The sequence below is a fragment of the Hyperolius riggenbachi genome, chromosome 6 (genome assembly GCF_040937935.1).
Source record: "Hyperolius riggenbachi isolate aHypRig1 chromosome 6, aHypRig1.pri, whole genome shotgun sequence".
Taxonomy (NCBI): Eukaryota; Metazoa; Chordata; class Amphibia; order Anura; family Hyperoliidae; genus Hyperolius; species Hyperolius riggenbachi.
In genome coordinates this window covers 222,063,777-222,087,959 of record NC_090651.1, presented here as the reverse complement: position 1 = coordinate 222,087,959, position 24,183 = coordinate 222,063,777, and the positions used below count along the sequence as shown (strand labels likewise).

Genomic DNA, 24,183 nt, shown 5'->3' with positions numbered 1-24,183 from the left:
TCCGTTGCCGGCGGCGGGGAAACAGCAGATCGGAGGAGGACGGCGTGGGACATCACCGCTGCAGGGGGCTGATAGAAGCCCCAGGTAAGTGTCAGCTTGTTTTACTTTTTAACTAGCACAGAACCCCTTTAAGCTGTAATTGTTTTAGATTTGGTCCATATTGATTGCTACAACTCTAGATTTCATGGACAATATTCCAACCTATGAAGACCCAGACTGTACATGCAGTATACTGTACAGTACTTTATATATACAGTATAACTTTTCCTGTAGAGGATATGCACCCCTCATTACTATAGGAAGGGTTTATGCAAGTTCATAAAGTTTGGACTGGTCAGCCGTATCTGGACTGGTAATGTATGTATATTTTGTAGACTATAGGGACTGGTAGTAATTTATGTATGTTTTGTAGACTTTGTTTTTATATAATATCTCTTGCCTATGATCTTGCTTGAGGTGCCAAAATGGGCTGAAAATGCCTTGCTAGTTGGGACATTTGCTGGTTTACATCCCATCATGTACATTTGATGCCAAAGCCTTTTGTGCCCTAAGTCTTCTTGTCATATGTGTATTTCCAGTTCTAATATGCCATTAGTTCTTTATAGTTACTAGTGGAAAATGGTAGTGGAATAATTAAAAGCTTCAACAAACGTTGCTAACTTGCAAATGTCATTGAAAGCTTTGCTTGCATTTTCTAAATAGGAGTCCATTCTGATCTGACATGAATTATGGATACAATGTAATATGTAGTTGTAGCTGACTTGTATGTTCTGGCAGATTCAATGCGATGGAAAGTGGCAGCAAGCAAGGGTGCATCCAGTAGGCCACCCTGGAGCGTTATGCTGCATACACACTTGAGATAAGTCTTTGGAAAAGGCAAGATCACAGACCAATTTTACCCAATTCCATGTAGTATGAGAGCCATACTCTACACAGTCTATTCTATGGAGCTGCACTCCCCATCAGATAAAATCTTTGCAAGATGCTGCACACAAAGATGCCCGTACACACTCAAAAGATCATTATCTGCAAAAGATCTCTTCCTGCAATAGATCCATTCCTGCAAAATGCATTCATAGTCTGAGATCTGCAGATCATCATACACACCTTGTTTAACAGGCAATCATCTGCAGATCATCTGCAGATCAGATCCACCAGGATGGATTTTCAGATCTGCAGATGATTGCCAGATATGCAGATGAAGTCTGTTAAACAAGGTGTGTATGAGGATCTGCAGATCTCATAGACTATGAACGCATTTTGCAGGAATGGATTTATTGCAGGAAGAGATATTTTGCAGATAATGATCTTTTGAATGTGTACGGGCATCTTTGTGTGCAGCATCTTGCAAAGATTTTATCTGATGGGGAGTGCAGCTCCATAGAATAGACTGTGTAGAGTATGGCTCTCATACTACATGGAAGGGGGTAAAATTGGTCTGCGATCTTGCCTTTTCCAAAGACTTTTATCTCAAGTGTGTATGCAGCATTAGTCTTGCCCAAGGACTCCTTACTGAATATCTGTATGCAGGCCTTCTCACTTTGCAGTAACACTTTTGCTGTTCAGTTGGACTACAGACAACTGCAAAACACAAAGTATGTAGGGACAACATTTGCTAAACACTGTATCTTGTTAGCTGAATAATGGATCTGAGTAGGTTATTTTTTAAGGAAAACATAAAGATAGTGATTTATTATACTTTTCATGAAGTGATTGCATATTTAATTGACATTATGTAAACCTATTTTGTCTGTTCATTTACCAGCACCTAATGAAGATGATGCAAAGCCTTTGGGATCTCCTGTACTATCCCTAGAGCAGACGGCTGTGATTCAAGAAATGGTTAATCAAAATGTCCGGCCTGAGCAGTTATCCATATCTCCTCATGACTCTCCCAAGTTACCTGACAACAGGGTTGTGGAAGAAATTACCACTGAGCCTGAGCTTGCTGATGACTTGCAAAAAGAGGTTTCGGACAGAGAATCTGTTAATCAGGATGAAGATGGCCTAGAGATGCTTGATGACCTTCGAAGCACATCTGATGAAACACCAGAAGGTTCACCAAAAAAGAAACCTTTAAAAGCCTCTAAACCCAAAGGAGAAGTTAATGGGGATCTACCAGAGGGATTTATGTTTCCTTGTCAACATTGCGAGCGAAAATTTACTACAAAACAAGGGCTAGAGCGACATATGCACATACATGTTTCCACAGTCAACCACGCATTCAAGTGCAGATATTGTGGAAAAGCCTTTGGGACCCAGATTAACCGTAGAAGGCACGAGAGGCGCCATGAAGCTGGCCCTAAAAGAAAAACGTTAATGGCATCATCATCCTCCTCATCTACTGAACTTGGCCAATCTCACAAACATATCATAGACTCTCTTAAATCCAGTGATGAATATAGCAGTTCCAGACTGCAGAGCAAAACTGATTCTGATAGGGAGACATCACATTCTGTCCTCTCTGAAGAAAATGGAGAATCTAGCAGAGAGTTACACCCATGCAAGTACTGTAAAAAGATCTTTGGAACACACACAAACATGAGGAGACACCAACGCAGGGTTCATGAACGTCATCTAATTCCGAAGGGAGTGAGGCGAAAAGGGCACCTTTTGGAAGATCCACACCTAAAGTCTGAGCAGTCTCCAAAAGTTGAAAACATTTATGTAGCGAGCACAGAAATGGAGGATGAAGGAGAAGCAGATGATGTCTATATCATGGACATCACTAATAATATTTCAGAGAATCTTACTTACTTTATAGATGGGAAAATCCCATCCGTCAACACAAGTGCTAGTTGCGATGTTATAGAAGTAGAGACAAACACCACTGATGTCTTAGGAATCAATTGCTTGCTTACTCCAATCAAGGTAGAAGTGTCACAGAACATAAGACAACAACAGTCTGCGACCGATAACTCAAATCCAGTTAGTGATTCTTCTTGCAGTGGAATTTCAGAACCCAAGAAGAGGAGGACTGTGAGTCCACCTTTGTTATCTAAAATTAAAACTGAAGTAGAGCTTGAATCTGTGACACCTTCTTGTTCCCTTTCTATACCATTAACTGTTTCTGTAAGTGATAATGTGTCCTTCCCAAAGGAAAAAAACTTCTATTTATCTTCAAAACTAAAACAGTTGCTTCAAACGCAGGAAAGTAACAAGTCTCCTATTAGCCCTTCAGTGCTAACAGAGGTTCCAAAGTTGAGCCCAGCTGTGTCTTCTTCCTTATCCACGGGCCCAAACAGATTTAAAAGACGAACTGCCTCTCCTCCAAGCTCTCCACAACACAGCCCAGTCATCAAGGAATTTGTTAAACAGGGAGAAGGAAAAAACACTTGGAACGAAGGACTTGGTAGTAGCAGTTCACCTGCCTGGAGTTTGTCTGGCAGAGAGGAAAGAGAGAACTTGAGCACCTGTGAAGATGTAAAAGTAAAAGAATGGACTTCAAATATTTCCTTTGGAAATGTTTGCAACCAGCAACCTTTAGACTTGTCTAGTGGTCTAAAACAGAAATGTGAAAGCAAAAGTCGATCTCAGGTTCCTTGGGAATCTGTACTTGACCTTAGCATAAACCGGAAACCAAGCAGTGATGCTGAACTAAAGGAGTACAAAGGGAATAACTTGTGCATTGGAGTGAAGAAAAAGAAGCCTACAACATGCATGCTGAAAAAGGTTCTTTTGAATGAATATGATGGTTTGGAGGTGCCAAGTGAAACTGCTTTGCAACCAGATACTATTTTACTTCCTTGCACAGCAGATGGGCACATAATCCTTCCAGATTTTAGTGCTGACTCAATTGGTGATATTGCCCTTCCCTTGGCAGATGCTTCACCAGCTGCAGTTGAGAGCACCAGTACTCCAATTTGCCAGTCACCACCTCTTTTGACTCCTTCAGAGGCACCTTCTCCTCCATGCCCACCTTTTCTAGCAGACACTATATCTCTACCGCCTCTTCTTGCTACTAATATTCCTTCACTACCAGATTCTTCATGTAGTGTACCACCCACTCCATCATGCCCGTCACCCCTCTCTGCTAGCACACAGTCTCCCCTCCCTGTGCTTTCCCTTACACTATCTCCATCCCAGTCTCCTTCCCCAACACCTGATGATCCTTCTTGCTGTGCTTCACCTGGTCCTCCTATGCTCTCTTCTTCCTCTTCTTCCTCCTCCTCTTCTTCTTCTTCATCTTCTTCATGTGCAGCTTCATCTTCCTCCTCCTCATCATCTTCCTGTTCATCTCCACCTCCGTTGTCTGTGGTTTCATCTGTTGTATCTCCCTCTTTAAATTCAGAATCCTCTGCAACTACTTATGTTAAACAGGAGAAACACGAGGATGAAACGGTCTGCAAGCATGCTTTACAGACAAGTCAGCATGATCCAAGTTCTGAAGGTTTCACAAAGACCTTTGTGTGCAATGTTTGTGACTCTCCATTCGTCTCTATTAAAGATCTTGCCAAACACCTTGTTGAGCATGCTGAAGAATGGCCCTACAAATGTGAATTTTGTGTTCAGCTTTTTAAAGATGCATCAGATCTTACAGAACACCGTTCCATACTTCACGGAGTGGGAAAGATTTTTGTTTGTTCCTTATGTAAAAAAGAGTTTGCTTTTCTTTGTAATTTACAACAACATCAACAGGACTTGCATGCTGATAAAGAGTATAGTCACCATGAATTAGAAAGTGGGTCTCTTAGGCCACAAAACTTCACGGATCCAACAAAGGCAGTTTTGCTCCAGAATCAAAGACTGGATGAAGAACCCATGACTCCAGAAGATGATGGGGAATTGAATGACTCCTCGGAAGAGCTGTATACAACAATTAAGATTATGGCTTCAGGGGAAAAATCAAAGGACCCTGATGTGCGTATGGGTATTAATCAGCACTACCCCAGTTTCAAACCGCCACCATTTCAGTATCACAACAAGAATCCTATGGATATTGGCACATCTGCAACAAACTTTACCACGCATAATATTCCACAGACTTTTTCGACTGCTATACGTTGTACTAAATGTGGAAAAGGTGTTGACAATTTACCTGAATTACACAAACACATACTAGTATGTGCATCCGCCAGTGACAAGAAAAGATACACTCCTAAAAAGAACCCCATACCCTTGAAACAGACTGTGCTACCCAAAACTGGTGTAGGGGTGGTTGTCCTTGAACCTCCTGAGAAGAATTCATTTAGACGAATGGGTCAACCTAAAAAGCTTAATTTTACTCTTGAAATAAGCAAAATGTCTTCAGGTAAACTTAAATTGGGTGCCCTGAAAAGGAAGAACCAGCTCATCCAGAAAGCAATATTACAAAAGAATAAGACGGCTAAGCAAAAGTCCAGCCTTAAATTTGCCATGTCTGGTTCGTCTTCTCATGTTTGCCCATACTGCAATCGGGAATTTACCTACATTAAAAGTTTGAACAAACATGCCTCTTTTAGTTGTCCAAAGAAGCCACCCTCTCCATCTACCAAAAAACAACCTCCTAAGCCACTGAAAAAGTCCACCTCTGCTAAGAAACACAAAGCTAGTATCACCCGAAGGACAGCTGATGCTGAGATTCAGATGCAAGCCACAGAAGCACATTTGGGAAAGACTAGAGCAAGGAGCGTAGCACCACCTGCCCCCGTTCAGTTACCCACAGCTCCTATAAAGACTAAGCAGAGTGTCAAAGTTGCTCCTCAGGTCAAATCCAAAAAGCAGACCATGCATATTGTAAGGAACCCAAGTCCTGTGAGGATGTCTAAGAGCCAGGCTGCTCACGATGGCAAGAAAACAAAGAAAATACCACTTCAGGTCCTTCCCCAAGCTTTCGGTAAAATGGCAAGAAAGCTACATGTCAAAATGCAAAAAAGCAAGCTGTCAAATAAGCAGTTGGCAAAGAAGAAGAAAATGGACAAGTCCCGTGGTAAATCTCGAGAGAGAATTGGACCCAGAACACGAAGCTCCACAGACTTTTCTGATAGGAGGGAAGATGGAAGGCAAGACTCAAGGTAATATAATTAAATTCTGATTGGAAATGTCAATTCCATTCCATTGAACAGTAATCACACCAATAATGCAACAGGTGGGTGCAAAATAAATGATGTGGCGCGACACAGGAAATTAGTATTGAACACATGGTGAAAGGAGGTGCAATAAGGCTTGGAAAGCCAATAAACCAGCTAAAATATGTTAGTATTTAGAAGGCAATCCCACCCTATATCTGTGCAAATGAATATAAGCTGGTTTAGTCCTAATTGATGACCTATAAAAAGGCTTCTCATTACAAAGGCATTGCATTAAAAGCATCACATGATGGGTAACAGCAAAGAGCACTCTTCAGACTTTCACAACTTTTATAGTTGCAAAACATACCGGTTGTATTGGTTACAGTTGTAGCCCCTTTAGAAACAAATTTAGGCCTCTTGCACACTACATGCAATTATGATTTTTTTTATTCTGATTAAAACAATGTAGCAGCATGCAGTACTTTTTGTAATCAGAATCGAAAATCGTATCGTATAAAAAAAAATCTGAACCGTATGTAGTGTGAAAGAGGCCTAACTGAGGAAAAACTTTGACGTGTTCAATACTTCCTTTCACCACTGTATACATTGTACAGTTGTCCCATAGAAAATCATTTACTCACAGTGCGTTTTACTATGTGACACTCCTATTATTAACCACTTGAGGACTGCGGTGTTAAACCCCCTTAGTGACCTGGCCATTTTTACAGAAATAGGCCACTGCAGCTTTAAGGGCTCGCTGCAGGGCCGTACAACTCAGCACACAAGCGATTCCCCCTCCCTTTTCTCCCCACAAACAGAGTTTTCTGTTGGTGGGGTCTGATCACTCCCCCAATGTTTCTTTATTTTGATAAAAATATTTATTTCATTATTTTTCTATTGAATTTTACTATTTTTTTTATTTTTGTACCCAAAGCCAGCCAATGAGCGTGACTGCTTTTGTGCCTGCAAGGGGGACAGCCATGTCGCACGGCTGTCCCCAGTACAGCACTGCTGTAGATCGCATCGCTGTACAATATTAATTTTGCCGTCTAACCGTTTCCCAGCGGTGATCGCCACTGGGAGACTGAAGGCGGTGCGCAGCTCCTTCCAAGCGGAGATCTCCTGCGATGCGCACGCAATCTCCTGCTAGCCCCATTGAAAGCCATTCATGCCAATCGGTGTGGAGTGGTCTTGGGGCTGCCACCGCATTCACGCCGATTGGCGTGGAGCGGTCGGCAAGAAGTTAAACTGACATCTCTGAGCCTCTTACTGACAGGTTTTGGATTAGTCCATCTCCTCATGGAGCCCTTACTGTAAATTATAGCAACATAATAACAAAAAGTAATTTTACAATGCATTTACTCTGGGACAAAAACAGATCTTACTGTGTGTGTGTACAGTGTACATATATATTTTAAATGTGAAAATTTTTCATCATAGTGCCCCTTAATTTTTAATTTTATTCAACAAAAACTACATTCTACATATGCCTGGGGTAGGATATGATTTAAACCTCGAAGGTAATTTCTAAACCTTGCATTTAATATTGAAAATGTAGTTTTACTTCAATGTAATTTATTGGTAATCTCATTCAAACACATTGGCCTCAATTCACTAGGCTTTATCAAACACTTTATCGAACGTTTGATAATTCACCTCATGGGCAAAATCTAATTTTGACTTTACTAAGGTGTTATAGATTTAGGCTACTTTCCCACCAAGACGTTGCGTTTTAAGGGACGTTATGGTCGCATAACGTGCCCCTAACGCAACGCATGGTGGTGTTGAAGTTGGACGTCAGATTGAGCTGAGTTATGCAGCTCTCAAACCAGCCGCTCCAAGTTGGTGATGGGAAGTCCGGATCATTTTAAGGATTTGGATCATTTGAATCGGATCATTGAAAAGATCCGGATCTTTGAACCGCATCATTTGAATCATTTTACTAGGGAAGCAGACTGGGTGAAATGACTAGCAGGACAGGACTTTCCCTGCACTGTACATTCTGTATGTTCCTGTTTCTTCCAGATAGACATCCACTGTGAACCGAATCTTTCATTGTGGTGATCCGGATGATTCGACTCACAAAAAAGATCCGGATCAAATGAACGATTCGTTCATGATCCGGACAACCCTACAATCCCACCATGAGTCACCACAGTGCAGTGAATATTAATTAGCCATGTGGCTGGCCGCAGAGGAGGAGGGGAGACCTCCTCCTCCAACATTACTGAGCATGTGCAAACAGTCTAACGTACAGCATGCAGCACTTTGTTTAAACGTGCTGCGTTACTATGTAACGCAACGTGGGCACTGTGAACAGCACAATTGATTTTTACAGTGCTGTGAGTTAGGCTGCGTTACTGGCTGCTGTAACGTGGGACTTTAATGTCACACTGTGAAACCAGCCTAATTGAACGTTTAATCGATAAAACATTCGATAAATATATAACACCTTCGTGAATTCAAAATTAGATTTTGCCTATGAGGTAAATTATCAAACGTTTGATAAAGCTTAGTGAGTTGAGGCCATTGACATATGTGATTCGGTTTATATGGAATTGATGACATTGCGTTTAAATTTCTTTTTAACCTATGTCGAGCAATATTTCCCAGGACGTCTCAGGACAGCAACCCTGAGACTTGTCTCCCTCCAGCATTCAATGGACAGGAAGCTAGATAAAACATTTGCATATTAGATTAGATAGGGATTAGATAGGTATATACACATGGTTTCCCCTTACCCCATCAGTTGTTATCCTGTCCAGCAGGATGCTAGTGGTGGGGATTTGGCTGGCCACCCATGCTTGTTGCAGGAGCCGCGGCTTGTGCGATCCCCCTAGTCTGCGCAGGCTAGTTGTCCTCGCGCGGGATCACGCTGCACGCTAGAGCCTTCCCCAGGATACGGAAGTCGTCGGATTCCGGAAGTCCCGCCCGCGGATCACGTGTTTGGCACCACACGTGACCAGAAGCCGGAAGCAGGTAGTCTCCTGGCCCGGCGTGCGCTCCAGAGCGGCGTTCAGCGCAGATTCCTCCTTGCTGACGGAGGTGGAGGCTGGCGTGACTTATCGGAGAGGAAATCTTCAGGACTGGTAGGATCTTCTGGGGCCTGTGATAAATGTGTTTTATTCTGTGGGCAGGGCAGGAATAATAGCAGGGCTATTAAACTTACTTAGTCACTTTTTTCAGTGTCTGTGACTATGGAGGCTGCCGGCGGATCTTCCTCCCAGGGCTCTGTGGAGTCAAGCTCCGTACCCTCTCTGGTATGCATCATTTGTGGTTCTATGATTCATATTGGCACTAATCAGAGGGTTCTCAGGCTGATTGATATTTTTTTATGTTTCTGTTTTATTATAGCCTAAAACTCGTAAAGTGGATGGGAAATCAGAAACTCTGAGCTGATAAGACAGAACTTCCCAGCAGACCTGATAAAAATGACAGTGACAAACCCAAAGGCTCTGCAACTCACAAGCCCGCCAAGAAATGTGCAGTGTGCAAGGGTCACTTGTCATCATCTTCCTCTAAACCCTTATGTCAATCCTGTACAGAGAAGGTTGTCAGAGAGGAATCGCCTTCAATGTTTAAAGACTTGAAAGGATGGATTAGAGCCGAAATTTCCTCAGCGGTGGAAACCATGAAAAGCTCGGCCGCCTCGCCACCTAGGGCAGAGGGGTCAATACCGGGCCCCTCTGGTTCTAGGGGGGTTAAACAGTCAAATCCAGCCCCTGCTGATAGTTCCCCTACAAAAAAGAGAAAATTAGACGTTATGCTTTCAGAAGATTCAGAGGGATCTGATGCAGGATCGGAAATTTCTTCCTTTGATGAAATTCCTTCAGAGACAGATAAGGCAGAAGAAAAGAGTAGCAAGAGTCATAAATTCGCTTTTTCTACAGACTTTATGAAAGAATTGTTAGAAGCCATGCACCAGGCAATGGGGATCACTACAGAAAAGAAAACGTTAACACCCCTAGACCAGATGTACGAAACGTTGTCAGACCCTCAGATGTCGTTTATACCGGTACACAATAGTCTTAAAGAGATCATTAAGAGAGAATGGGACAATCCAGAAAAGAGAGCCTTTTGGCCAAAATCTTTGGCCAAGAGATACCCGTATAGTGCAGATGATCAGAAGTTTTGGGGAACCGCGCCTAAGCTGGACCCCTCTTTGTCTAAGGTGTCCAGGAGAGCGGATCTACAATTCGAGGACTTCGGTTGCTTGAAAGATCCAATCGACAAGAAAATGGATAACATCCTAAGGAGAGCATGGGAAGCGGCTTCATTAAACTTCAAGCCGTCTGTGGCAGCTACAGCTGTGGCTAGGTCCTTGAAAGTATGGTTGATGGAAGTACAATCACAAATAGCATCTGGGATGCCTAGAGGGGATATATTGAATATGTTTCCCAAGATCTTACATGCTACAAATTATTTGGCGGACGCGGCAGATGACTCGGTCCGTCTAACTGCTAGAACCACAGCTCTAGTAAATTCTGCCAGAAGAGGAGTTTGGGTAAAAACCTGGCAGGGAGATACGTCGTCCAAATCTAAACTATGCGGTATCCCATGTGAAGGCAGACTTTTGTTTGGAACAAAGCTGGAAGAAACTTTGGAAAGATCTGCTGATAGTAAGAAGAACTTTCCAATTAAACGGAGGAATTTTCGTTTCAATCGCTCCTTTCGTTCATCAGGAAAACAAGAAACGGAGAATAAAAATACCCAGAAGAGAAAGTGGGTACCAAATAAGATGCAACGACCAAGAGGAAATCCGACTTACACCAGTACGAATCCTCCATCAAAACAATGACGCCAGAATCCCGGTGGGCGGCAGACTGGCCCACTTCCTCGAAAGATGGCAGGAAACATTCCAGAGCACTTGGCTGTTAAACATAATATCACAGGGATACAAAATAGAGTTCATCAGGCGCCCACCAACGCAATTCTTTGTGACTCCCTCTCCAAACACTCCGGATCAGTCACAGGCACTGTTAAAAGAAGTAAACACCCTCCTGGAAAAGAGAGTCATCAGGCAAGTACCAAGATGCCAGGAAGGCCTAGGATTTTATTCCCCTGTGTTTCTCATAAAGAAACCCCAAGGCAGCTACAGATTTATCCTGAATCTAAAAAGGCTGAACAAGGCAGTACTTTACAGGAAATTCCGAATGGACAACATTCGCTCAGTGGTAAACCTACTGCAGGAAGGCTGTCTATTAACCTCATTGGATCTCAAAGACGCATACTTGCATCTTCCGATTCATCTAGAGTCGCAACAATTCCTGAGGTTCGCAGTCCTTCTTCAGGGAGAGGTAAGACATTTTCAATTTAACGCTCTCCCCTTTGGCTTATCATCAGCCCCATGGCTGTTTACAAAAGTCATGGCAGAGGTTCTAGCTGTTCTGAGATTAAACTCTATTCAGATTATGGCCTACCTGGATGATTTGTTAATTTGGGGTCCCTCTGTCCAATCGGTGGAACTTCAAATGAAGTTTACACTGGAATTTTTGCAGTCACTTGGGTGGGTGATTAACTGGGAAAAATCATCCCTGCAGCCGCAACAAAATATGGAGTTTCTTGGCTTTGAAATATGTACTGCTAATAAGAAACTTGTTTTGCCTCCCAGAAAGTCGACTTTTTTACTGAATTCTGTTCTTTCTTTTCAGAGCAGGAGGATAATTTCGATAAGAAAAGCTATGGCATTACTGGGTCTGTTGACTGCATCATTCCCAGCAGTACAGTGGGGTCAACTTCACTCGAGAGAACTTCAGACCTGGATCTTATCCAAATGGGACAAACATCTATCCTCCCTGGACAAGAAGTTCCAAATTCCATGGAGTGTCAAACATTCTCTGCTATGGTGGCTAAAGACAGAGCATCTCTCCAGGGGAAACCTTTGGGATTTTCCAACCCAGGCGGTTATAACGACAGACGCAAGCTCCTGGGGTTGGGGAGCACATCTGAATACTCTTCTGGCGCAAGGGCAGTGGTCGGTTCATCTTCGCAGACGGTCTTCAAACAGCAGAGAATTGCAAGCTGTATGGGAAGCACTCCAATCATTTCAGGCTCAAATTCTCCAAACGCATGTGACTATTCGTACAGACAACAGTACAGTAGTGGCCTATCTCAACCTTCAGGGGGGTACCAGGAGCAGTGGTCTAAGATCCCAAGCATCAAAGATTCTGCATTGGGCAGAAAGGAATCTACTTTCCCTGAAAGCGTTACATCTCAAGGGGACCCTGAATTATCTAGCAGACTATCTAAGCAGACAAGATCTCTCCCAGGACGAATGGAGTCTGAACGAACAAGAGTTTCAGAGGATAGCAAATCTCTGGGGGGCCCCACAAGTAGATCTGTTTGCGAGACGAGCCAATGCGAAATGTCGTCTATTTTGTTCTCTGTGCCCGCGGGACGATCCATGGGAGGTGGATGCATTTTCAATCACCTGGAGTCATCACAAGATGTATGCCTTCCCTCCTCTGCATCTTATCTCAAGAGTGTTGAACAAGATATGTCGAGATCAAGCACAAGTAATCCTGATTGTTCCTTTCTGGCCAAAGAGACCTTGGTTTGCTCTGCTAAAACGTTTAGCTACAGATTATCTGATTCTTCCAGGTCGTCAGGATCTTCTGACACAGGGCCCAGCGCTTCATCCCAACCTGAGTCTGCTTCGGCTTTCGGCATGGAGCCTGAATGGAAAATACTAAAGGGCAAAGGGTTCTCTAATAAATTATCGGAAACACTCATTCAGAGCAGAAAGAAGGTTACACGCCAAATATATCAGAAGGCATGGAAAACGTATAATTCATGGTGCTTGAAGAACGAAAGGGACTTGACACATTCAAATTCTGTATTAGAATTCTTACAGTGTGGATTTGAGAAAAGCCTTAGCATCAGCACTTTAAAGGTACAGGTATCGGCTTTAAGTGTCTTCCTGGAGAGAAGGTTAGCTGAGGACGAGTATGTAGTCCGGTTTTTTAAAGCAGCAAAAAGACTTCGACCAATCGTTCAGTCAAAAATCCCTTCCTGGGATCTAAATACAGTACTACAGGCCTTATGTGAACCACCTTTTGAGCCAATTGCAGAAATATCTGAAAAATTGTTAACCCTAAAGACTGCTTTTTTGCTGGCAATAACAACTGCCAGAAGAATAGGGGAACTCCAGGCTCTTTCAATAAATGAACCTTATTGCATCATCGGTGAGGACAGAATTACTCTGCGTCTAGATATATCCTTTCTGCCGAAAGTATCCTCCAAGTTTCACAGATCCCAGGAGATTTTTCTACCATCTTTCTGTAATAACCCATCTAATCAAAAAGAGAGCAAGTTGCATTGTTTAGATGTGAGAAGATGTATGATCGAGTACCTTCAACGTTCCAAATCATGGAGAAAATCTAATGCTCTCCTGGTGCTATTTGCAGGAAAATTCAAAGGCAAACAAGCTTCGAGACCAACTATTGCCAGATGGATTAAACAAGCCATTGCTTTAGCCTACGTTCATCAAGGAAGGCAGCTGGTGTCAGCAATCAAGGCACATTCAACCAGAGCAGTCTCTACTTCTTGGGCAGAGAGGGCAGGAGCTACTATTGAGCAAATTTGTAAAGCAGCCACCTGGTCGAGTCACAATACGTTTGTCAAACATTATAAATTAGATGTATTGTCAAATTCTGATTTATGTTTTGGCAGAAAAGTGTTGCAAGCTGTTGTCCCCCCCTAGTTTGTTCTTGTCTATCATCTCAGGGTTGCTGTCCTGAGACGTCCTGGGAAAGACAAAAATTACTTACGGTAATGTCTTTTCCAGAAGACGAAAGGACAGCACCCTTACTACCCACCCGGATATTTCCTATTAAAATTTATTTTGAAGCATCATTCTGTGTGGAGTCTTTTTTTTACAACTGATGGGGTAAGGGGAAACCATGTGTATATACCTATCTAATCCCTATCTAATCTAATATGCAAATGTTTTATCTAGCTTCCTGTCCATTGAATGCTGGAGGGAGACAAGTCTCAGGGTTGCTGTCCTTTCGTCTTCTGGAAAAGACATTACCGTAAGTAATTTTTGTCTTTTTATTTCATTCACACTATACATAAATACACAGCGGATGTAATGAAACAATAATACTTAGCACATTTTTCGGACTATAATACACTCTAGACCATAGTTTCTCAACGTGTGGTTCGCGTACCCCAGGGGGTACTTCTGATGGTTTCAGGGGGTACTCGGGCTTTATATACTTCACCAAGAATAACAAATTTAGAGTTTTAGAAATTGTTTAGAACCAATTATAATGTACTACGATTAAACATGTAGTTGTCAAGGGGTACTTGCGATATTGTTTACTATGCTAGGGGGTACTTGGTGAGTACAGGGTTTTAAAAGGGGTACATACCAAAAAAATGTTGAGAAACACTGCTCTAGACTATAAGACGCACCTAGGTTTAGAGGACAAAAATCAGGAAAAAATAAAAATACTAAATCTGGTACATCTATGGGTCATGAGCGTCTTGTAGACCTTTTCCCCCAAGGTGTCTCTAAGCTACACTGCCAAGCTACACGAAGCCCTGCTGCACCCGCCCTACCTACACTGCACAACACTACACCACACAAACCCCTGCTGCCCCCCCCCTTCAGGTACCGTATTTTCCGGACTATAAGACGCACTTTTTCTCCCCCAAAAGTTGGAAGAAAAAGTCCCTGCGTCTTATAGTCCGAATACAGGGAATCCCCGACCTACAGATCACCCGCCGAGAGGAACCGCCGACCCGCCGCAACCTCGGGGATTCCCTGTATTCACTGTGTCCTGCCGTCAGCCTGTAGGAAGGAATCAGCGGCAGCCGCTATCACTCACCTAATCCAAAGAGTGCCTGCGGCGATCAGCTGCTGTTCCCTCCTTGCCGCTGGTCTTCTCCGGGTCCCCGATGTCCTCCTCGCCCCCGCACTGCAATAAGAAATCATTGGCGGTAGCTGCAGGCATCACTCACCTCATCCGGCGGCGATCGGCTGATGTTCCCTCCTTGCCGCTGGACTTCTCCGGGTCCCCGATGTCCTCCTCGCCCCCGCACTGCAAAAAGAAATCAGCGGCGTTAGCCGCAGGCATCACTCATTTCATCCAGCGGCGATCGGCTGCTTCTGCCTCTTTCACTCCTTCTCCTTAGCGGCAGCACTTCCTGGTCAGACGCGACCAGCCGCTAAGGACAAGGAGTGAAAGAGGCAGAAGCAGCCGATCGCCGTTTGAGGAAATGAGTGATGCCTGCGGCTACCACCGCTGATTTATTTTTTGCAGTGCGGGGGCGAGGAGGACATCGGGGACCCGGAGAAGACCAGCGGCAAGGAGGGAACAGCAGCCGATCGCCGCCGGATGAGGTGAGTGATGCCTGCGGCTACCACCGCTGATTTCTTTTTTGCAGTGCGGGGGCGAGGAGGACATCGGGGACCCGGAGAAGACCAGCGGCAAGGAGGGAACAGCAGCTGATCGCCGCAGGCACTCTTTGGATTAGGTGAGTGATAGCGGCTGCCGCTGATTCCTTCCTACAGGCTGATGGCAGGACACAGGGGCATGGGAGCAAAACACAAAGAGGGGCCACCTGGAGCCAGACAAAGAAGGGGATTGGAGGCAGACACAGGATGGGCAGTGGGCAAACAAAGGTGGACAGGTGGCAGGCTCAGGTGGACAGGGGGAAAACCCGGACAGGTGGCAGGCTCAGGTGGACAGGGGGCAGGCACAGGGTGACAGGGAGCAAACACAGATGGACAGGAGGCAGGCACAGGGGGCAAACACAGATGGACAGGAGGCAGGCACAGGGGGCAAACACAGATGGACAGGAGGCAGGCATAGGAGGTAGACAGATGTCAGCCACAGGGGGACAGTAGGCAGACTTAGAGAGGTACAGTTGACAGACACAGGGGGACAGGAGGCAGACAGGTGACAGACACAGGGGGACAGGAGCCAGACACAGAGAAGGAAAGGTGACAAACTCAGGGTAACTGGAGGCAGACACAAAGGGAGAGAGGAGAGGACACAGAGGACAGGAGGAGAACACAAAGAGGGACAAGAGGAGGACACCATGGGGGTTACAGGAGGAGATTGGGGGGAGAACATCTATTAGACACCCCTGCACCATAGGCGCACCAGGTTTAGTATATATATTTTTTCCTGGGTTTTTGCCCTCTAAACCTAGGTGCGTCTTATAGTCCGGAGCGTCTTATAGTCCGAAAAATACGGTACATTACACTTCGCTACACTAACCCTTCTGCACTCCCCAGCTACTTTACAAGTCACTACTCGCTACACTAATCCCTGCTGCACCCCCTCCCATCAGCTACATTAAACTACACTACAACTGCAGGGAAACGCTCACTTGATCTAATCAGCGTGCTCCTCTCCTCCATCTCCCTTCTGCACTACTGCTGCCGCCCTCTTTCTTGCATTCAAAGCACAGGACTCCACTCACCAGCCCTTTTGCAAACACATCATGCTATCCGCCACTGTTCAGATTGCTGGGGGATTGGGAAGCATGTGGTAACAGCTTTTGCTGCCATACCATGCAGTGCTCAGAGGGCAGCACAGGGCTACACTCACCACCCCTTCTCTAAGCACTTTCCAGACATCTGCTATTGTGCCGCCAAATACCGCTGTCTGACTGCAGAGAGAGAGACTGGGAGGGAGATCCGGAAGCATGTGTTATCAGTTTGCACTGCCATACCCTCCGCAAGTACTCGGAGGGCACCGTTCTTCTTGATTACTGACGCCCTCTTACTGCATGACCTCAGTGGCCAACGTGCGCCATCAGGTCACGCAGATGGCATCCAAAACCAGGAAGTACGGCAGCCTCTGAGTACTGGCGGAGGGTATGGCAGCGCAAACTGATAACTCATGCTTTACCGATCTCTCGGCCAGTCTCTCTCTTTGTAGACAGCGGCATCTGGCAACATGATAGCGGGTGTCTGGAAAGTGCTTGGAGAAGGGGTGGTGAGTGGAGCCCTGTGCTGCAACGACCTCAACCCTCCGAGTACTGCACAGTATGGCAGCTAAATCTGATGCCACGTACTTCCCGATTCCCCCAGCAATGCAGACAGCGGCAGATGGCATGAAGTGTTTGCAGAAGGGCTGGTGAGTGGAGACCTGTGCTGTGACAGCCTTGTGGGTTTCCAGAGATGCTTTTGGGGGAGAAAATAGTCCAAAAAAGATGGCACATAAAAATATTACAGTAATTATTTCAGCATAAAATAAGATATGCCCATCCATTCATGTAGGAAACATATGTAAACCCTTAGCTGTAATACCTGGTATTGCACCTTTTGGCAGAAACTACCTCATGTTAACATTTCTTAATTGCCTATCAGTCTCTGACATTTGCTAGAGAAATCTTTCCCCAGTTTTCTAGGCAGAATTTTAGCAATGGGATGTTTGAGGGATTTCTTGCATCTTTCAAATAACCCTGTAGCACTTTGATGTGATTTAGATCTGGGTTTTGACCATTCAGTTTTTTTTTTTTTTTTCATTTATTTTCAGTCGTTCTTGGGTGGATTTTCTGGAAGGTCATCTTTGCCTTCTTGTAAGCTCCCCACCCTAGATTAAGAGTTATTTTCTGACAGATGTTTTTACATTAGCCTCATTCATCATGTGGTACTAATCATAGTATAGGGCCAATTTCCACTAGTTCTGCATCCAGATTTCTGGATGTGGCTATTTAGCACCTGTTTCAACTACACGGGGATTCTGGATGCAGAAAAACTGACTCCAATGAAAGCCTATGGGCCTGTTTCCACTAAACGCGATTTGCAGATTTCTGCATCATCCATAGTTTCCCATACAATGGACACTTTAGTGCAGGGCTGCCCATTAGGTAGATCGCGATCTACCGGTAGATCACGAAGGACTTTATGGTAAATCCCGACCCCACTACCTTTTCCATTCTGTATATACAAATGTGGTCCTAAAATTGTACATAGGTAGGTCATTTTGACTTGCTAATTTTTGAAAGTAGCACACAGGCCGAAAAAGTCTGGGCACCTCTGCTTTAGTGGAAACAGGCCTATAGACATTTGTTGGAGTCTATGATGATAATGAGCTGGTTAGGCCCTGATGCTGCAGTGCAGCTTCAAACCATAACATTTTCACTAGCATGCTTTACAGTTGGTATCAGGTCCTTTTATTGAAATGCTATCTTTGGTTTTCTTAGCAGATATCAGGTGGCCAAATAACTATATTTTCTTTGTCTATACAAAACACATTGTTCCAGAAATATTAGCATTTCCCTAGATGTTTGCAAGCAAACTTAAATCTTGCCCTAATATTAATTGTGCATAACCAATGTTTCCTTCTGGTAGACTTCCCTTATAGCTCTTATTTGTGCAGCTTTTCTTTCAATATTCTTTTGCACTTAGATCTAGTATGATAAGCATCAGCAGACAAAGATGTCTAAACTTTTAACACATACACACACACTAGTTCTAAACCTTTGCAAGCACTTTTTACAGTAACCTTGCAAAGGCATAGTTCATTTTTTTTATACTTCAAAGCATTTTTAACAAATCTATTATTTTTGTTAAGAAAACAAAACAATATACCTGGTGCAGGTAAATCATGTCCAACTTCATCCAATGTTAACAGTTACAGATATTGTTTTTGAGCTACATACGACTATGTTACGTCTACCCGACATTTAGCATTATATTTCACATTGGTGTCATTACATTCTACACTCCATCATTATGAAGCACACAATACCATTGCACCAATCAGAGATGGTTCATCTTACAGTCATGTAACAACATGGTTGTTAATCAAGAAATCAAGAAAAAGCACAAAATAATTAAAAAAAAAAAAAAAAAGAGAGAGAAAAAGGCCAAAGTTGGGTAGTTCATCTGACCATCTCCCCCCCCCCCCCCCACACACACACACACTTCCAGCCCACTTATTGCCCAAAGTCTTACCTAATTGCCTGGTGTATCTGCTAGCCCATCCCCCTGTTTTATTCATGGTGGTTTATCAAAGTGTGTGTGTGTGTGTGTGTGTGTGTGTGTGTGTGTGTGTGTGTGTGTGTGTGTGTGTGTGTGTGTGTGTGTGTGTGTGTGTGTGTGTGTGTGTGTGTGTGTGTGTGTGTGTGTGTGTGTGTGTGTGTGTGTGTGTGTGTGTGTGTGTGTGTGTGTGTGTGTGTGTGTGTGTGTGTGTGTGCCTGTGGTACTACTGACTGTACATGCAGTTTTAGAAGAGAGCAAGGAGGCAGACGTTTTTTAAAAAAAAAAACATTTTGTGCCTTGGATAGCATGCCAAGTATTTGCATAAGAGTTTAACGCCCACTTTAAAGGGAACCTGAGGTGTGAGTGATATGTAGGCTGCCATACTGATTTCCTTGTAAAGAATGCCAGTTGCCTAGAAGTCCTGTTGATCTTCTAGCATATGTAGTGTCTGAGTCAAAACTTTGGAACAAGCATATGGCTAATCCAGTAAAACCTGGGTCAGCTGAGTCAGAGTACCTCATCTGCATATGCTTGCTCAGGATCTATGGCTAAAAGTATTAGAGACACAGGATCAGGAGGACTGCCAGGCAACTGATATTGTTTAAAATGAAATAAATATGGCAGTCTCCATTATAACTCGCACCTCGGGTTCCCTTTAAGTGTTATAGGTTCTACCTAACCCAAGAGTAGGCATTTTAGTGAGAGCTGAAACTCCTTTCCTGAGACATCATTAATAACTTGTAGTGTTTGACACCAGAATACTTGGCTCGCTGGGCATCCCCATAGGATATGAAAATATGATCCTACCCCTTGTTTTTAGTGACATGCATTCAGAGAATACAGAGGGGAGTGTAATAAATCCTAAGAAAAAACTTCTGCTTGAATTAATTGATCTTTTAAGGATATCATCACTGAATAGATGTCATCCAGCTTATTATTCTGTTTGCACCTGTTGATCTTCTATCCTACTTTTGGCCAAGAGCAGTTTTTATTTTTTGAATTCATAACATTCCATTGTAAATGTGCCCAAGGACAATTGGGCTTGGAAGGCATGTCTCAATTGCAAATGTCTGAAAAACATTTTGCTAGGAAGTGAATGTGGTACTCTACAGCTCATCAAACATAATCGGTCTACCCTCCTTAACAATGTAAGAGAGCATCTTATGCTTTGCCCAAATTATTAGATCTTTATCACTAAACATTTTTAGCAAACTAGAACTTCCCTTAATGAAGTTGAGGGAGAAAAAAATGTCAGGAGTGTCTATAGTTTTGTTTGACCTTCAGCTACACCTTAAGGTGTTTTCATCCACGTTTGTTCAGTATGTAAATGAGGCAGTCAAATGCAGCTGGGGCACTCTTGAAAAGCAGAAATGGAAAGAATTTTATCGATTTGTGCAAACAATTCTGATAATGCATGCTCTGACGCTCCAAAGCTAGTTATTTTTGTTAGGAGCTGAATGAACCAGGTATTTTGACACACAAAGAATGACACAGAGAGCCCGATATAGTGTAGTATGTACTGGTAAGGATGAATTGATGATAGAGTAAGTATCTTTATACTCACAAGCAAGTGTTACCACCAGGGCTGTGGAGTCGGTCCAAAAATCCACCGACTCCGACTCCTTAGTTTAGGATTCCTCCGACTCCTCGACTCCGACTCCTCTAATTTGCATATTACAATTTTGTTGATTAAAGTATGTAACATGAAATTCATCTCTTAACTGCCAACGCTTAGGAATTTTACAAGACAACTGAAGTGAGAAGGATATGTAGACTACTATATTTATTCCCTTTAGACTAAAACTAGTCCTTGGTAAGAGTACTTGTAAAAGGTACAAACCGGAACAAAGAACATCTATCAGGCCCTAGGCAATGTAAGTGTGGGTACATGTAAGAATGATGTGCAGGTACTCTGCAGGGGAATGAGGAGATTCTTCCTCTATTACACATTCTTCATGCACAAACTGAACCAGGTTTATGGGTGACAGACAACACCTCTCTGTTCAATGTGCACAGCATTCTCAGTGGATTCCCTGCAGCTCTGTGGGGAGTGCATATGTAGAGTATAGTACTACTGTGTAACAAAGTAAACCTGAGACAGATAAAATTAAAGTTTTATACATACCTGGGGCTTCCTCCAGCCGCCTTCAGGATAATCAGTCCCTCGTTGTCCTCCACCACCTGGATCTTCTGCTATGAGTCCAGGTACTTGAGCCAGTCGGGTGTAGTGCGCATGCACACACTCCGCCGCCAGGAGCATACTACACCTGTGCAGCACTATTGCGCAGGTGCAGAATGTACCTGGCTGTGGGAGCGGCATGCGGCCGGACAGCGCTGACTGGCTGAATCACCAGGACTCCTAGCAGAAGATCCAGGTGGTGGAGGAGGACAGCAAGCAATTGATTGGCCTGAAGGGGGCTGGAGAAAGCCCCAGGTATGTATAAAACTTTACTTTTCATACGTCTCAGGTACCCTTTAACCACTTCAGCCTACAGCTTCGAAAATCTTATGCATCCAAGCAATGTTCACCTCCCATTCATTCGCTAATAACTTTATCGCTACTTATCAAAATTAATTGATCTATATCTCGTTTTTTCCGCCACTAATTAGGCTTTCTTTAGGTAGTACATTTTGCTAAGAGCCACTTTACTGTAAATACATTTTAACAGGAAGATTAAGATAGAAATGGAAAAAAAACATTATTTCTCAGTTTTTAGCCATTATAGTTTAAAATTAATACATGCTACAGTAATTAAAACCCATGCATTTTATGTGCCCATTTGTCCCGCTTATTACACCATTTAAATTACGTCCCTATCACAATTTATGGCGCCGATATTTTATTTAGAAATAAAGGTGCATTTTTTCAATTTGCGTTGATCACTATTTACAAGCTTATAATTTTAAAAAATGTAATAAGATACTCTCTTGACATGTATATTTAAAAAGTTCAGACCCTTAGGTAACTATTTATGTAGTTTTTTTTTTTTTTAATTGTAATTTTTTTTATTATTTTTTTTAATACAAAAATGTATTTGGGTAATTTTAGTTTGGGAGGTAAATAGCCAATTTTAGATGTAAAATAATGTATTTTTTATTCAATACAGGTATGTGGGTGCAGTTTACTATTTGGCCACAAGATGGCCACATTCAAAAAGTTCCTAGATGCGAACGATGTCGCATCTAGGAACTAAAATGAAGAGAAGTTGTTTCCTGGGGGCAGAAATACCACGCTCTCTGATGAGAAAGCGTCGGTATTTCTGCCGGGGACTTGGATCGGTGAATGGGAATTATATTCCCATTCACTGATCGGGGGGGCAGCGGGAGGTAGCGGGGGCGCGCGCGGGCGCGCGCCCGATCGCGCGCAACACACGGCTGCAGCACCACTGCCTATCTGGACGGATATATGCGTCCAGATATGGCGAAGTGGTTAATTTGTAGTCGCCAAACCAAATTTTAACACCATATCAAATTATTTGATTTCATGAGCAAAGGGAGTGCATACATTTGCATAAATCAGCATCAACGCAGAATTATTTCCATCTCGCTGACCATCTCTATTAGTGACACGGCTACACATCAGGCTTTATTCTTACAGCATAGATGTTATTTAGTATATATGTTACGGCCAGAACCCGAAGTTTGGCCACTTCTAGTTCTGGCCGGCCACTTCGGGTTCTGGCCGGCCAATGCGCGAAGTGGCCGCTGCGCTGCGGCCAATGTTAGAAATGGATTGATTCCTCTGAGGTTAATGTATCTTCTGGCCGCAGCGCAGCGGCCAAACGTATAACAACTTCGTTAATTTATTGCAATTCAGCCGGCGGCAATGTAACAATTCAAGCCGCCGGCTTTTTCTCTGCCTCTCTCTCCTTCTCCCCCCGCCTCTCTCTCCTCCCCCCCCCACCCCCCCCGGCTCTCTCGCTCTTCTATAGGCAGCCGGCGGGGACACGCGTGTCCCCCCGGAGTCGTTCGTCACGGCAGGGGAATCCTGCCGTTCTTGCAGAGCGGGTGCTGGCAGAAGCGATGTCTGCAGCCTCCCCGCTCTGCTGCCCTGGCGCCACGAACGACTCTCGGGGACACGCATGTCCCCGCCGGCTGCCCATAAGAGGAGAGAGAGAGGCAGAGAAAAAGCCGGCGGCTTGAATTGCAATAAATTAACGAAGTTGTTATACGTTTGGCCGCTGCGCCGCGGCCAGAACATACATTAACCTCAGAGGAATCAATCCATTTCTAACATTGGCCGCAGCGCAGCGGCCACTTCACGCATTGGCCGGCCAGAACCCGAAGTGGCCGGCCTGAACTAGAAGTGGCCAAACTTTGGGTTCTGGCCGTAACATATATAAGAGATTCCTGTGTACACATCATATATACAGTCACAATCAGATATGTATATCTGACCTTAAAAATACGGGGACTGCTTTATTGAAGCAGCACAAGTAACTAATTTTGATTGGTTTATTTCATTTTTGTGGACTAAGCACAGCTATTACTGTATATATATATATATATATATATATATACATTATTTTTAATGAATATTATCTGAGAAATAGAACATTTTATCATATTTTGTATTTTAATTACAGTTTTAATTACAGTTACAAATTCATTAGGAGTCGGAGTCTGTGCATTTTTTCCCGACTCCAGGCACCCAAAATTGCCCGACTCCGACTCCACAGCCCTGGTTACCACTGTAGATGCAGGTGGGGAGATTAAGCTAAGAATTAGAATTTACTCTCTGTAGATCAGGGCTGGACTCTTATAGTAGATAAAACTTTTAATACATGGGGAGGCAGTGGTGGGCTTACCTCCTCCAAGTAGACACAAAAACGTATTAACATTTAAAACATAGAAAATGTATTGATACACTGCAAAGTTCTTTGCAACGTGTTTCGCAGGTATGACCCTGCTTTATCAGGCATTGGAGTAGCAGTTAATTGCAAATGCAGGTCTCAGTCTGGGCCAAGTGTATCTGTCTTTTTATGACACAGATACGGTTGTTGTGCAATGTGTTAATTTAACCACTTGGCGACCGCCAACTACCAATTGGCGGCGGCAAAGTGGCACCCCAGAACCGCCTAACGCCGATTGGCGGCTGCACCTGGGGGACTAAATAGCCGGGGATCGCGCGCATAGATGCGCATGCATCCGCCGACGTTAGGCTCCGCCCACCCGCGACTTCAACCCGCCGGCCAATTAGCAGCGCCGGGGGTTGTTAACCCCCCATCTGCCGCATGGAAAACT

The 24,183-nt window shown here is 43.8% G+C and overlaps 1 protein-coding gene across 3 annotated transcripts in view; it reads left to right on the top strand.

Moving 5' to 3' along the window:
- PRDM2 (PR/SET domain 2) overlaps positions 1-24,183 on the top strand; it is a 233,677-nt gene that overhangs the window by 194,986 nt on the left and 14,508 nt on the right. For all 3 annotated transcript variants that reach the window (XM_068240457.1, XM_068240460.1, XM_068240458.1), the window contains one exon: positions 1,766-5,993. In XM_068240457.1, the coding sequence (XP_068096558.1) occupies positions 1,766-5,993 (4,228 nt within the window). The remainder of the gene's footprint in view (positions 1-1,765; positions 5,994-24,183) is intronic.